The following is a 16,970-nucleotide window of genomic DNA, read 5'->3' as shown; positions in this document are numbered from 1 at the left end:
ATTCCAAACATTACTATACATACATTTTCAACAGATGAACTGATGTTTAGCCCGAAGAGAACATTTATGATCTTTGTATCTTCCTCTAGATTAGAGGTATACAGGGTGTTTGTGAAAGGTCCATCAATAATGAAAGGGCGTATTTATTGGGCCATTTTGAGTCGAAAATGTTCTATGACATTTTTCCGTTCGGGCCACTGTTTTCAAGTTATGATTGGAGTAATTTACGGATGACCCCTTAAATTTAATTAAGAAATTGAAAGACAGCGCTAATTTAATGAAGGGGTCATCCCTAAAATATTCAAATCATAACTCGAAAACGGTGGCTCGGACGGCAAAATGTCATAGAACATTTTCGACTCAAAATGGCCCAATAAATACGCCCTTTCATTATTGATGGACTTTTCACAAACACCCTGTATAACATCTCTTAGCAAAACATCAGTTATGGTCTAAACATCGTCAACTTTGCCTTCAGATATTTTTGTGTTATAATATTTCCAAATATGCATATACGCCAAGGAGTAGTCGCCCCAACCTATTCCGTATTCATTTTCATTTTATCATTTTTGCTTATTAGCAATAAAATAACTATGATTTTAAAATTAAAACAATTGAATAAAATAATTTTTTGCACGGTTTATTTTTATGAATGTGAAACCAGTACAAATAAATTAACCATGTTTTAGTTTTAATGCGATCCGTGACAGTTTACGATTGTTGACGAACAAGTTGATAGTTCAAATTTGTTTGATATCAAATTCATTCTTGGTAACAATACAAAAACAAGATAACTTCTACCATCTTCACAACTGCAGATATCAGGACCCCGTACAACCATATTAGAAAAACTGGTAACAGAAAATCCAGTGTAAGTACCTCGGTCTCATTTAATTCAGCCCTTTCGAAGTTCATCGCTTTTCTTCTCTCAAATTCCTGCAATCTTTCGTAAGCATATCCCTGAGCAGTCTCAACGTATCTTGTTGAACTAGAAATACATAGTTCATGCAATCATACAACTTAATTATTACGGGCTTGACGTCATGATGAATGAATAAATCGTCTCACTGTTTCGAAATTAAGCTCCTCGCAAAAATAATTTTTTATATTTCAACTGAGATTGTGCAGGAGGAACCACATTTCATCAAATCATTATAGGCTTGATCAAATAATCTTAATTTTAAATTCTTTGAGCATACTTTAACAGAATCGATTCAAAATTATGTCGGTTATAACGTCATACTGTTATTTAGTCAAGCTCTTTATTAAAGGGAAGAAACTGTGTGATGATGAAACTTCAAGATGTGGACGCATACAACGGTCACGTTTGGGCCTTGGTGATGTTAATATTGGAATACGATACAAGCTCCATCTACATCTCTAAGCATCATCGCGCGGCACCATAATGAGTCCCTGCGTATTTTCTTATTTTTCCTGGCATGATTCTCAAATTTATCACTGCATTTCCTCAACTAAGCAGAGATAAACATAACACTTTGTTTGGAATTGCTTAATTGTGATTTCAGTGACAGGTAGGCTTATGGTGAGAACGTAAGGGAAATTATAATGTAAAGAGAGATTGGATATACTGCATAAATTTCACATGAATCCATCACGTACAGATAATCAATGCGTTCCTTAATGAATAGAGGCAGTCCTTTGTTGAAAAAGAAATTGGTGGTTCCGAAGTCATACTCTTCCGTTCCAGTGTAAACAACTTTATCTACGGTCAGTTTTTTCAGAAAATCGGAATGGACTGCCCCTGGTTGAAACAAGGCTACTTTGCCAGAGTAAAAGTCCTTCTTAATGAAATCAATGTGATCGAAATACACTCCGTTCTTGTCCATTAACTGGCTTAATTCTTTACTTTAATTTACTCAAAATTTTAGTCATTCGTAGATTTGTATTTATAATGTTATAATATATATATATGTCATTTTTTGTGTATCTGTCCCGGTAACCACACTTTACAGGCCTAGGCCTTCTGTGGTTGCCTGCAACGTATGTTACTAAATAAAGTATTATTATTATTATTATTATTATTATTATTATTCGTTGTTGCAAATTGAGAAATAGGGGAGAATCATTTTCCTACGATGAAAAATAATAAACATAGTTTTAGTTCCCCACTGAAGGGGCGCAAATTAGGCCTACACTCCGTACAGCTCAAAACAGAGAAATATAACCAAATTGCTCGCCTACCATTGCAGTTGTAAAGAATCTCGACTCTGTACAAATGGCGGGCATTATATTCGGTTTCCTAAGAATATCTTCAATCGAGTCAATATAATCTGATTTCGAAGTCATCATTTCACCTTTCAGATTGCCAGAGAACGATTTCGTTAAAACGGTAACTGATAAAAGCCAAGCACCATATATAAGTCGAGCAGGCATCCTTGGTCCAAAATCATCTTGATGATCTGAAAGAATTTTATTATTTTAATCTGATCTGCCGCTACTCAAATTGTGTAAAAATGCAATTGGCATTTTAATTGTCCAATTAAATTAAGTGTGAGAATATTTTGTCACTCAGCAATAACAAAAGTATCTTTACTATGTTGTCTTACCATTCTCTAAAATGCCGGACAGCAAAATAAAGAGAAAATTGAACAAGGAATCGTTATTTCCAGTTCCACCGCTTTGTCGTTGAAAACGGTTGAGTTGTAAAGTCAAAGACGAAATGAATAGCATCATGGCGACGGTAGCCAGCCAAACCTCCATGCTCAATCCCAATATGTTGTAGCGACTCAACCCGGAATCCTCGCGTGAAACGCAAGTGTAAATTCTAACACTGGAGAAGCTAACACTAGGAGATACGTGCATTGTTTTCAGGTCATGATCCGCTACTCCCATTGGATACAATAATCCATCTATAATCTAGAGTTACACCAAGGTTAATATTTTATAATCAATCAGAGAATTTTACAAATATCATAACCAAATAATCCTCAATAAGTATAGTATCATCATGGTTCATGCGAGAGAAGTTAGACAGTTTACGGCGCCATCTTTGTTTCAGGGGTTTTTGTTCGTAACTTTAACATAATACAGGCATGGCCAACTGTGATTTTCCTTTGTAGAGGCTGGGCTATCACAGTTGGCGACTGTTATTTTTCCAGCCAAATCCACCACGAGAAATATCACAACCGGAAAAGTCCCTTTATCGTTGGTCACATTAAATATCCGTTTGACCCATACTTACAGAGAGTAATATATGGTTATGATTATGTGATTAAATATAAATTTTTTAATCTAAAATTTTTACCCCATGGCTAGTAGCTTCAACTGAATTCCAGTTTAAATTTCCCGTTTCACTATGACCAATCTTCTCGAGAAGCTCAATTAAACGCGTCGATGAAACAGAGACCAAACTAAAAAATTATAGCACAATGATTTTTACAGAATGCATTTTACATCTTTTCAAACACACCTTGAGTTCAGTAGGTTACAGTAGACGAATTTTCCAAAGGTATATGTTAATCCATAGTCAGCACAGTTGCACAAATCCATATCCCCATCACGATGCTTTGATTTGAAATTTTTAAAAATGTTTAACTCAAAAAACCAATTGACAGAGATATATAAACTTGTAATTTGTCGTAAAGGGCTAGTAGCATTTAATTTATACTGATTATTAATTTATATGCTACTATCCCTCGACTTAATGCAAAAGATATTGATAATATTTAACCGTTGGGACATTATATCTGAAGTCGTATGTACTAATATTTGACATTCTTCTTCCCTTGATTAACGGTGATCCTGACACTGACCAACTCTATTTTTATATTTCACAGTGCACCATTTAATTATAAAATTGAACTAATATTTTAAAATTTTCTAACTTCTGACTTTGCTTGTATTAAAATGCTTCAACGCCGAGAGCTGTACCTTGCTCTTTTAACTCCAAAGTTTTGTGTCTGTTAATTTCCAAAATCATTTTAAGTTTCGCATTACCAGATTACTTTCTCTTAATGAACATCTAGTGTTCCCATTTAAAATTCAAAAGCGCTTTCTTCGAAAGGTTACGCTTTTAGAAGACGAAACATTAAGCTTAATGTCATTTGGAAAAGCAGGATCGATAGTAAGGACACAAAACCATATTTGAGAGCATTTCGTGTAAGATTTGTAGGGATTCAAGAGTGAATAATGACAAGAAGTATATCTATATTAGTAAAATATCTGACACACTGGCTGATAACATGAATAACTAAAATGCATTGCTTACTCTCTTTAGACTCTTACTCGGCAATAAGAGAAACTTATTTAGTGGCAGAATATCCGACTCGAATAATTCGCTGACGAACAAAAGCTGCTCGGCCTACATATAGCACGAGCAACTTGCGTACGTAAGCGCTATATTCGAGTGGGCTATGTCGTCTGCTATGAGAAATTAAACCACGTCCAAACAAGGCTTGCTTCTTACTGGCTATAAAATGTACGTCACAAAAACGGCGCGAAAATATGCCTCCTCCTATCATTTTTATACAGTGGACTATAGGGTAGTGCTAGAGGTAAACCTTGTTGTTTCTTCATCAAGAGTAAATAAAGACAAGGAGCATATATATAATATGATAGAGCTAGGCTATGTCTATATTAAAAAAAGTCCTGACTGACTGATAATCAACGCCAAGTCCAAATAGCTCTACATAAAAGGCTTAAATTTTGCAGGGACGTTAATTTTAAGTAATAGACATTCCATGGAAAAGATTTTTAAAATCAGCCACCATCTTCAAAAATGGAGGCCAGAAATGTAAAAAAAAACCCCAGTTGTGTGTAATAAAAGTCCTACAGAATCAACCGATTTCGCTATAACATACAGACGGACCTTATGGCTTTCAGGCTTATATTTTCCGTTATCTTTAAAATTTGCGGCTCGAAAACTAATCAACATATCCCGACGGGCTGACGGGCAACGCTGGGAGCCTTAGTACAAATAATATAATTCAAACCAAACAAACACTCTTAATCCAGGCCGGTATCATAATTAAAATTATGGACGGTGCCTCGAGCGATGCTAATCAAGAAAATGCTTCGCTAATGTTCCAAGAAATGGTTTCTGTAGAAATGAAATATAATGAAAAATTTCGATTAAAGTAAATGAAGTCTTACAAATGATATTTCACGACGCTTTTACAGTTTTACTTTAAATTTAATAAATAATTCAGGGCGAAAGGCGAGATCCTTAGCATATATTCCAAAATCCAAGAATCAGTAAACAGATCTAGGCGCGACAGCGAAATAGAGTCCCAAGTTTCATGGCAAATTCTAGTACTGATTTATACGATTTCAAATTCAGTGTTCCGCAAGTAAGTCTAATTTAAAGAAAATTAAGAAATCTGGAATAACTGTTTTTAATTTGAAACCATACAGGAATGGAATCGAAACGTTTGCGAAAAATATTACAATTACCATGAAATGTATAAATTTGGGCACTTTGTATACTGTAACATTTTCAACACAAGGTCTGTTTCTAAAGGTTTATTATTTCAAATATATTGCTTGTACAGAAATATTTCATTTCTAGGTTGGTTTATGTGACTCCGGATGGAATTGAAAAAGGTTTGAAAGAGACAGGGCGAACAGAAATTGCTAATACAAACTGGAAATCCGTTGAGGCTGTCAAACTTGGGGTAAAAAATCTATTGGCATGCAATGTACACTTCAGTAATGATCGTTTGCTTTAGATTATAGATGCATTATTGTATCCAATGGGATTGAACGATGACGATTTTCAAACAGCGCACATATCTTCGGGTATTGAGTTTACAAGGATTTTCATCCACACGGTTGTGTCTCGTCACAATTCCGGATCGGATCGTTACAATATTTTAGGATTAAGTGCAGATGTTTGGATCACAACTGCCATCGCAATTCTAATCATTTCCTTCTGCGCCTTAATAATTAACCGTCTACAATATGGAGAAAGTGGAAATAGAAAAAAAGGTTCCGTGTTCAATTTCGTCTTTGCTCTACTGGCCAATTTGTTACAGAATGGTAAGAATGTCGAAAAATCAAGTTGGATTTGATGAGATTTAATTCAACAAGATCAGTAAACGTTTTAAAAATATGTTTCAGCTCAGTATGATTTGGGACGACGGGCTCCATCTCTTCTTGTTTACGGTGGTTATGTTTTGGCAGCCAACGTCTTAATGAAAGCATTTTCTGGCAATTTGAAAAGTGAACTGATGATTTCGAAGGCGGACTACATTAACTCCATCGAGGATATACTTAGGAAGCCCAAAATAATGCCTGCAATTTGCACTGAGTCAAGTTTCTTTAAAATTTCTATGGTATGTTTTTCATATATGCTTCAGCCGAAATTAAATAGCATTCAATTAATTCTATATTTAATCGCAGGAAGATGAATCGCCTTTGTTCGTGAAATTAAATGATAGAATGAGTGGGAACGGAATTTATTTTGATCACATTCATCATATTAAGAATGAATTTTATTCTGGAAAAATTGCATTGTTTGATGCATTGAAAATTTCATCTTCGTTTCTCTACAGCTTACCTTCGGATAAAGTCATCTACACTGGAACGGAAAAATACTCGTTTGGAAGCACTCACTACTTTTTCAATAAAAGACTGCCTCGTCACATCTTGGAGCGCATTGATTTTCTGTTAGTCAGTTAATGCATATTTATATTCGTTGCACTAATAAGCCAAAATCCAAATGATAGTATTTCAGTATATTTACAAGCTTCCGCCAGGTTTTAAAAATATCTCTCATTTCTCTGAATCCCTCATGAAAGACCTAACATTACGTGAAATATTTAAGCTTGCTTTTTCCATACTGTAGCTTTATAGTTCTGAAATTTCATACTCTCTTACTTTGTTTCAAGTTCAACACGATTCTTCGAGACATCTCAGCAAGAACCGACACACAGATTGTATGCATTTGAAACAAGGACAAAGACAAACTTCGAACTATCTCAAACAAACGAAATTACCGTGCTGACACTTGGATTTCTATTACCTGTCTTTCAAATATGGCTCTTTGGAATCCTTACATCTATAATTGCCAAAACAGTCGAAGTTGCGTTATTCTTTTCAAAACGATAATTTAAAGGAAATATTTTCAAATTGAACTTGTATATGAATTACACGTTTGTGGAGAAAAATATTTTTCTATTTGAACCTTGTCAAAATATACGCGAGTGATCCTGGGAACATTGAGAAAAAAGGCACAGAAAATGTTTCAATGCAATATTCAGTTTGTTCACAATGTATGAAACGTAAAATTTCATAATCTTAACCAATCAAAACAATATTGCACATCGTTGTTATCGAAAAACAGTTGCTATTTCGAAAATCGATATAAAATTCGATAAAATTGCATAACTTGTTTCGAAAGTCGAAACGTTCGTTTTAAGCTTCTTTACCTTAATTAAAGAAGTTCCAATGATGTTAGAGCGTTTCGCTTAAAATGAATCGATTAAGTTCCAGTTCACGGAGATCAGAATAATTTATTTAAAATCACGGTAAAGAAACAATGCATTTGAACTTTAGTATTTCGATTTCATTACAAGTTTGCATTACAGTGAAAATAGAAAAAAACAACTGTAAATTGAAAAATAGCATTGCTTGCTTTGAAGGGCGTGTAACACCTTGAACCACAATTATAATATCACAATGAAAAATCCATATAAAAAATTATCTACCAATACTTTTCTTGCATTTCTTTTACGATAATAAAGGGGGTTGGCAATCTTCAGCATCGGGACGTAGAAGGAAGATGATACCTTTCCGTCTCTGCGTACTCTCACGATCCCCAAACCTACAGCGCAGGCGCTAAAACCAGGGTGGAAGGCTAAGTTTTACCCCCGTGTCTACATCGAGTCACACCTTTAAAATATCTGAAATCAATACGTTACCAAGGTTGTGTCCGCATCTCAAGATATAAAGGTGAGAGTGTACATGAAAGTGGGGGACATTTTCCCTCCAATGAAACCGGATTACGAGGAAAACCCAACTTTCCTTACTAGCACTTAGCCAATGAGATTCCCTTTGGTTTTGAAAGGCGGGGTTGTGTTCAGGAGCGACATTTGGACTAGAGATATACTTCGTAAGGTAAAAGATCTATTTTGATACTTAAGAGCGTGCCAAGGGAATTCTATTATGAAGAAGGCAGGTTTTTCCGTGATTTTTCGCATTTTTTCACAAATTTCAAATTAAATCTAAAACTAATATTTTCCGAAAATGTGAATGTGATGAGAAAATCGACATTAACTTGAATTTTAATGATGTTTTTCAAGAGTTTTAAAGTAAATGTAAACAAGATAGCGAGAAATACGCTGATAAACATTATTTCTCTATCTGGGATAGAGAAATAAGCTCATTTGTTGATTGAGCAGGGTGCTCCAAAAGGGTTTTAAGACTAAAGATACGTGGGTTCTATAGAAGATTTGAGTTGAAAATGTTCCATGACATTTATCCTAAGGTCCATCGTAAAAGAAGAAATGATTTCAGTGTCCAACGGATGATTAATTATCATTGTCTTTCAGTTTCTTACTTAAATTTATGAGGTCATCCGAAAAAACACTGTAATTATAACTCGTAATCGGTGGCTCTTAGGGCAAAATAGCACAGAACATTTTTGACTCCAAATTTGCCAATAGATGTCACTTATTTTCGGTCGTGAAGCACGCTGTATATTCAACAAATGTGCCCAGAGAGAAAAATATTGATCTTCGTAAGTGCATTTCTCGCTATCTATTTTACATTTACTCTAAAACTCTTTGGGAAAACATCATTAAAATTCAAAATAATGGGATTTTCTCCTCGCCTTCACATTTTAGTAATATTTTTGACACCATTACTATGCATATATACTCAAGATATGACATCGACCTAAGACGAAGAGAAACATAATGATGTTTTAAAGTATCTTTGTTCCTATCTTGGTAGGAAAATACGCTTTAACAAAACTTTGTTGGAGATTTAAATGGCGTTTTTGCATTAGTGTTGAGATTCCAGTACCATTATACAAACCATTACAATACTAATATATTCAGCAAATGAACTCTTATTTAGCCCGAAGAGAACATTAATGATCGTTTCAAGTATCTTTCTCTCGATTAGGAGTACACCAGATTTTTTCGTAAAACTTCTCTAAAGACCTAAATATTGTCAACTCTCAGTTGCCTTCAGATATTTTAAATAGCGTTGGAACTTGGATTTGAGTTATAATAATTCGAAATATGAAGAAGCGAAGGAGTGTCGCCCAATCTAGTCCATCCTCAGTTTGACTTCAACTATTGATCCCATTAAGTGTTAATATTAAATTAGAAGGTAAAAGTATTGAATTTCGATTTTACCTGAAAAATCTTTCATTGGGAGAAACATCTCCTTTTACAATAAAGCGTATTCTAGTTACGAAGTCAGCGGAGATCGGTTTAGTAGATCATTTCGTTATAACACCAACGGTAATGAAGACAATTATGACTAATATCAGTAGTGATTTATAAGAATTCAAATTTAACGTTCCAAAAGTAAGACTAAAAAATAAAAGAGTGAAAACCAGACTGTATACCATTCCACTAATGTTGTAAGAGAACCAATCACCAAAGGGGCGTTCCACCTTCTATGGTTATTTCCCTTGCTTCAAGAAGCATTGCAAGAGGCAGTGCGAGTTGGCTAGCCTAAAGCTCGGACTCCGTCTTTCGCTGGCTCTTGGCGCTTGTGAGAAATCATTCCGACGGGCTGACGGGCAAAGCTGGGTGCCTTTGATATAATATAATTCAAACCAAACACTCTTAAACCGGGCCAATATTATAATTTAAAATGCGGACAGCGTTTCGCACGTTGCTAATCAAGAAAATGTGTACCTAATGTTCCAAGAAACGGTTACTATAGAAACGAAAATAATGAAACATTTCGTTTAATGAAGGTCAACTCTTTTAAATGTTTATGCAAGAGTTTTACTTTAAATAAAACGAATATTTCAGGGCAAAAGACCAAACTTTTCGTATACACTCTAGTACAAAATTTCTGTTAATTACCCTCAATAGCTTTGGCGCGACAACTCATTCGAGTCCCGAGTATTATGGCAAATTCCAGTACCGAATTCAAATTCCATATTCCGAGAGTAAGTATAATTTAAACAAAAGTAAGAATAGCAGAATATTTCTTTTTAATTTTAAACCATATAGGAATGGAATAGAGACGTTTGTAATAATTATTACAACTACTATGAATTGTTTAAATTTGGGCACTTTGTATTCTGTAACATCTTTAACACAAGGTCTGTTCGAAAGGGTTTATGATAAATTTCAGATGATTTGCGAATACAGAAATATTTAATTTTTAGGGTGATTTATGCGACACCCTCTCAGATAGTTGAAAGTTTCAATGAGACAGTGCAGACATACGATGATAATCCAAACTTTTATTCCATTCAGGCTGTCAAACTTGGGGTAAAACATTCTACAGGCATGCAATGCACACTTCAGTAATGGTAGTTTGCTTTAGATTATAGACGCATTGTTGTATCCAATGGGAGTTAACGATGACGATGTTGATATAGTGCACTTATCTTCAGGAATAAAGTTTTCTGGAATTGTGATTCACACGGTTGTGTCTCGTCACAATTCTGGGTTGGATCGTTACAATATTTTAGGTTTAAGTCCAGGTGTTTGGATTGCAACTGCGATCGCAATTCTAATCCTTCCGTTCTGCGCCTTAATAATTAACCGTCTACAACATGGAGGAAGTGGAACTAGAAACAATAACACCGTGTTCAGTTTTATGTGGACTCTACTAGCCAATTTGTTACAGAATGGTAAAAGAGTTGAGAAATCAATTTCGATTTGATGAGATCTAGTTCAACAAGATCAATAAACTTTTTCAAAATATTTTTCTAGCTCAGCATGATTTTGGACAAAGAGTTCCCTCTCTTCTTGTTTACGGTGGTTGGGTTTTGGCAGCTAGCGTCTTAATGAAAGCATTTTCTGGCAATTTAAAAAGTGAGCTGATGATTTCGAAGGCGAACTACATTAACTCCATCGAGGACATACTTAAGCGACCCAAAATTATACCAGCAATTTGCACGGAGTCAAGTTTCTTTCAAATTTCATTGGTAGGTTTTTCATGTATGCTTAACCAACCCAAAAATGATATTTACATACGATTAATGGTATATATAACGCAGGAAAACAAATCACCTTTGTTCTTGAAATTAAATGAGAGAATGGAACAGAACGGAATTTATTTTGATCACATTGATCAAATTAGGGAAGACTTTTTTTCTGGAAAAATAGCATTGTTTAATAAAATGAAAATTGGATCTTCGTTTTTCGTACACTTAACCCAAGATAAAGTCGTCTACATTGGAACGGATATATACTCCTCCGGAAGCACTCACTATTTCTTCAATAAAGGACTGCCTCGTCATATCAAGGAGCGCATTGATTACCTGTTAGTAAATACATTTTTATAGTCATTCAAAGACCAATTTAAAAATCAAAATTTTACTTTTGCACCATATATTGACAAGCTTGTGCAACGCGTGACTGCACCATAGATTACCTTCATTTATCTGAGTCCCTCATTAAGGCCTAACCTTATACCCTCTTCACACGAGGCATAAAATGCAGGTTTAATAAGCTAAAGTTTGTTTCATAAACTATGGTTAGTGTTTCACTCGGAAAAGATTTTTAAACCGAGTTTAGCTAAACTGAAGTTAGGCTTGTTTAATAAACAGCGAAGTCTAGCGGTTAACCTTTTCTTTCCGGGTTTGGGTCAATTTTTTTCGCGTAGTCTGCTGCTTTCCTGTCTCCAAACATTAGGCCTAACCTAGGAGGATGGAACGAGTTCCATCCAGGCTTGGAAATAAGGTTTATTTCTGAACTAGTCCTCCGGACCAGTGACCCCTGATGTCTTAAATATGAAACTGGTCCCGGGACCAGTGACCCTTCCCCTATTTATTTTTCTACTGGTCCCAGGACTGGTCGTTCTCTCTCGGCTTAGGGTTGTATACACAACTGGACTCATGGAGTTTAAATTTATGTTAAAATGAAAATAATTAAAGAGGTCCCCATATCAATTTTTAATAAAAGTAGGAATTAATAAACTAGTCATTGGGACCAGTGACCCTCACGTTTTGAATAAAAAAAATGGTCCAAGCTATTAATAAACTGGTTTTTGACCCGTAAACCTGTCTTATTTCCTAGCCTGGTTCCATCCATAGATATATAGTTTTACTATATCTATGGTTTCATCCTCCTAGGTTTAATCCTCGCCGATCAGCCATTTATTCGAGAAGAAAAGTCGTAGGTACCTAGGTGGAGGCACACTATGCGAATTTTCATCACTTTGGCGGGAAATTTAAATTTCGTGTGAAATCGTTCGTTTTAAGCCTTTTAAACCGACTAAAAACTTTGGCTTAATTTAAACCAAATATGGCTTAAAATAAACAAACTATGGCTTATTTTGAGTACGTGTGAAGAGGGTATAACGTGAAGTAATTAAGCTGGCTTATTTCCCTATTGTAACTTTAGCTTCACAATTCCGAAATTTCAAAGTCTCTTTGTTTTAAGTTCAACACGATTCTTCGAGACATCTCAGCAAGAACCTACTAATAGATTCTATGCGTTTGAAACAAGGACAAAGACGGACTTCGAAATATCTCAAACAAACGAAATTACTGTGCTAACACTTGGATTTCTATTGCCTGTCTTTGAAATATGGCTCTTTGGAATCCTGACATCTATAATTGCGAAGATAGTCGAAGTTGTATTACACTTTCCAAAATGATAATGAAAACTAAATCTTAAAGAGTGCGCATATATTGCATAGAGCAAAAACACTTTGACATTTAACTCTTCTCAAAAGTGGCGCAAATGATTTTGGGAACTGAAAAAACTTACAAAGAGTTCTTATTGTGTAAGTGAAACTAATACTCCCTGCTCGAGGGCTGCCATGGAAATCACAGTATTGTGCTTGTTCAAAATATTAATAGTAATATTAATCCTGGCTTTATTTTAAGTGTTGCCACTGCAAGTCGGTTACGAAACATAATATATGAACTTTTCATACAAGGCATTATGCTATTGTGAAATTCAATAAGCGTTTAAATATTAAGCAAAAATAACGAAGTAACATTTTTTCTTGACATGATTTTTTAGACTTAGATCGTAATTGACATAATATACCAGTAGCAAATACTAATGGAGCAGATATTTAAGTAATTTGTATAAATAAATTGATTTTAATTCGCAAAAATTATGGCAAATCTGTCAACAGCCTTCGATTTCAAATATGTTGTCGATTTTTCGAAGTCCTATTATTCTTCGGAAAATAATTACTAAAAAGAATGTCCGTGAAGGAAAACTATGTTTTCATTTCAACGGTCTCATAAGTATTGCAAAGGATTCTTGGATTTTAAAAACTGGCAAAATCCCAATTTTGCAAAATTATTTCACAACACGGATTATTTAGTTTCTGCTCAATGTAAAATATGTCAAGTTTGATTTTGCGAACATATAGGTTTTATTCAGTTTAAAGGCTTGTACCTAAATGAACCAATCCCGTTTGATCTACAATTATTACAAATGCACAGTACGCAAGTCTACAATTTATGACAGTATTCTCCACATCTATTTTAGTTTAATGCCATCAGAAGTATATAATACTTCTCTTCGAGAGAAGTGTACCACAAAGCGGGGTAAGTGTAACGTCACTCTTCCCAACATCGGAACACTTAGAGCAAGGTTTGATCTACAATTATTACAAATGCACAGTACGCAAGTCTACAATTTATGACAGTAATCTCCACATCTATTTTAGTTTAATGCCATCAGAAGTATATAATACTTCTCTTCGAGAGAAGTGTACCACAAAGCGGGGTAAGTGTAACGTCACTCTTCCCAACATCAGAACACTTAGAGCAAGGTTACAAAAACCGAATCGCTTACGCGATAAATAGTTCCATCATCATTACTCTATTAGCGTTTAAATATTTGGCAAGACGCGCTTGTGCATTTTTGTCCCACGTCAAGACGAGGTTTGTGGGATGATTGCTGCGGATTTAGTGCCAAACAACTATAGAATTCACCTTACGGTGCGATGCCTATTTGTAGTTTGATGAGCGGGAAAGCAAACTAAAAGGGTGAGCCAGGGAAGAATGACGTTACGTAACTAAAGCATTAAGAGGATACAGAGTGTCATCGTTCTTCTATTATCCCCTTCTGATGCCATTTATTTAATGTAATTTAAAAAGCTCGCTTTCAGTATCATTACTGTGAATATATATATTCAAAAAATGAGATCGTGTTTACTCCGGACAGAAATATAATGATGTGTATAAGTATCTTTCTCACTATCTTGATTAGAGATACTTCATTTAAAGTTAAAAAAAATTTCTCATGCCCTTTTAGATTTTAGTAATATTATTCAGAACCATTACTATGTATATAAATGCAAGAAGTGAGACCCGATTTTCCCTGAAGAGAGATAAAAATGACATTTTTAAGTAACTTTCTCACTGTATTGATTTGTATTGTCCTAAATGTCTTCACGAAAAAGACATTTGCCTTCAGATTTTGTGTAAATAAATTATATGCATAGTAACAGAAGTAGGATAAGGGAATAGAAGTATTGAGCTAACCAAATTCTTCACTTGGTGAAAGTGAATATTCTTGATAAGACAACAACGGTTGGCCCTCTGGTAGCGGTTTCTGAATTTTCCCTTCAAAACGTGAGACGCTCGTGGTGGTGGATTGGCCGAACTAGATTCAAGCACAGGCGTCCGTGTTCCGCGGCTTTAGGTTGAGGGGAAGGGGGTAGGAAAATATTTTTGGAACTCGACCAATTTTTTTCTCTCTAGTTTAGGCGCGATGGAAGCAGCATAAAATCCTCAAATTTGTTCACTAGTGCCAGGATCTATTACCAATATTAGAGCTCTTTACTTCTAGTCCCTTATCCTACTTCAGATAGTAATGGTATTAAAACCATTACTATGCATATACATGTTTTCAACAATTGAGTTCATTTTTAGGCCACAGAGAAAAATGGAAATGGAGTCGTTTACTAAATCTATGTTTGAAGCTAAAAGCATTTAAGAAACTTTGCTCTATTTTTCAATATCTTTCTGACGAAATGCAAATCGTGTCAATATAATATTTTACATTTAATGATATAAATAATTCATATTCCTAGTTTCGTTTAATATTTAAAAGTGTTATTTCGTAAGTTTGAGTTAGGTAAAATTAAGTTTTCAAATAGGCAATGTATTTTACATGTTAAATACTAAAAACATTGCGGAATTGAAACTCTGGGTTTCCTACATGGTGCTACGTTCGAAAAGTCCGTTAAAAGTGGTAAACATTGTTTCATTTGTAGTATTTATATCATTTAGTGCTATTATTTACAAATTGAAAACAAAACTTCATATGAAGCTGATGAAAAGTGTACTGTGGATTGACATTTACTGCTTAACAGTTTTACCACAAATAGAACCTACTGTTCAAAGAAAGTAGGTACCCGTTGGTTCTTGTTTAAACAAAGAATGGCCAAAGACTTATTTTCCAAACTGTTACACTTCACGATTACGAATAAACATGAAAAAGTAGGCAACTTCTAGAATCTTGACGGCGATCGATGCAAAGATTCCGTAGAACCACAGAACAAAGACTGGCAACAAAAATCCCATTTTCAACACGACTAACTCATTCAATTGCGGTTTTTCAAAAGACATTGCCTCTCTTCGTTTAAAAGCGCTGTATCTTGTGGTTTGAGCTTTCTGATCAGTCTCAACGAATCTCGTTGAACTAGATAGAAAAAGTTGTACTTTTTTTTAAAAAATCAAAAACACCCCAAAAAATCTAATTAATTTCGAATTGAAAGCAAACAAGAGGAGACTATCAATAGTTTGAATGCTTTCTTGGTAATTATAAAGATAAAGAGAAATAACTGAATGTGGTGGAAGAAATTACCCTTATTTTTTCCATATATACGTATATAAACATAAGTTCATTAGATATGCTACGTAAGTTTGTCACTGGTTACTGAGAGCTTGTCATGAAATGATTTAGGTGAAACGTCATAGATTTTCGTAAACCAACGCCCGGCGAGGCGCTGTCGAAGACTTAGTTCAGAACTAAATAAAAAGATGGACTGAAAAACCTAGTGCATTCAATTCTAGCGTCGTTCTCGAACTAGCCCTCAGTGGACGTAGTATAGGTAGCGTAAAACTTATGGAAAATATCTTTTAAACTTCTGATATACATTAATCAGGCTATACTTAATGACGTAACCTTTTTCCTCTCTCCAAAGGATATGAATCGGCTATTCAGACATTCGGCAACTTAAGAGTATTTTTGTTTTTTGTTGATACATTTCATAGTGAAGTTTGGTCGCTTATCTTAATGTCATTTCAATTTGTCTTTGATAGTATGCTCGTTTCTTTTCGAACGATGCTATGCACGCTTGGATCTACAGCTATCAAGGCTCTTAGTAAATAGAGGCAGTGACAATGGGTCAAAATTTCATACACCGCCCAGAGCAGTGAAGGCTTAAATTATACAGCATCTTTAACGCGTAAAATACCAGCTTAATGAATCACGTACAGATAGTCAAGGAGTTCCTTCATGTGGTGAGGCAGTCTTCTATTAGACAAGAAATGAGAGGTTCCAAAGGCATACTTTTCGGTTCCAGTGTAAACAACTTTATCTTTGCTCAACATGGTCAGAGAATTCCACTGGATTTCGCCTCTTTGAATCAAGGCAACTTTGCCAGAGTAAAACTCTTCTGTTATTCTTAGAATTTCATTAAAATGCAATCCGTTTTTGTCCATTCGATCTTGCATTTTGACATATATAGGAGAAGAATCCTCCTGCGTTCAAAGAAATACAATTTCACAATAATATGTTACATGATAAGCAAACTGCAGGGTAAGTATTAAAAAAATGTCTAAAATTAAGTGAAAGTGACCAAATCAAGCTATTTAAAGGCCAGGTCGGGTGAAA

The 16,970-nt window shown here is 34.8% G+C and overlaps 1 protein-coding gene and 1 long non-coding RNA gene across 3 annotated transcripts; both read right to left on the bottom strand.

Moving 5' to 3' along the window:
- Positions 1 to 625: 625 nt before the first annotated feature.
- LOC149709163 (uncharacterized) lies at positions 626 to 3,899 on the bottom strand. 2 transcript variants are annotated; one of them, XM_089863251.1, is made up of 5 exons: positions 3,431 to 3,899; positions 3,266 to 3,371; positions 2,568 to 2,877; positions 2,203 to 2,420; positions 626 to 988 (listed from the first exon to the last, which is right to left on the bottom strand). In XM_089863251.1, exons 1-5 carry the CDS (start codon positions 3,508 to 3,510, stop codon positions 971 to 973), a joined length of 732 nt encoding a protein of 243 aa, XP_089719377.1. In that variant the 5' UTR covers positions 3,511 to 3,899; the 3' UTR covers positions 626 to 970. The 2 variants fall into 2 exon arrangements, with proteins under 2 accessions (XP_089719377.1, XP_089719376.1); XM_089863250.1 differs by lacking the exon at positions 626 to 988 and adding an exon at positions 1,838 to 2,091.
- Positions 3,900 to 10,650: 6,751 nt separating this feature from the next.
- LOC149709162 (uncharacterized) lies at positions 10,651 to 12,170 on the bottom strand. The gene is made up of 3 exons (XR_016380187.1): positions 11,533 to 12,170; positions 11,314 to 11,419; positions 10,651 to 11,252 (listed from the first exon to the last, which is right to left on the bottom strand). It is a non-coding gene; the product is annotated as an uncharacterized LOC149709162 (long non-coding RNA).
- Between the last annotated feature and the right edge of the window lie 4,800 nt (positions 12,171 to 16,970).

The sequence above is a fragment of the Phalangium opilio genome, unplaced genomic scaffold (genome assembly GCF_054372755.1).
Source record: "Phalangium opilio isolate 3A_F unplaced genomic scaffold, DU_Popi_V2 ptg000013l_1, whole genome shotgun sequence".
NCBI classification, from domain to species: Eukaryota; Metazoa; Arthropoda; class Arachnida; order Opiliones; family Phalangiidae; genus Phalangium; species Phalangium opilio.
Note: the sequence above shows the minus strand (reverse complement) of the source record. Positions and strands in the feature narration are given on the sequence as shown.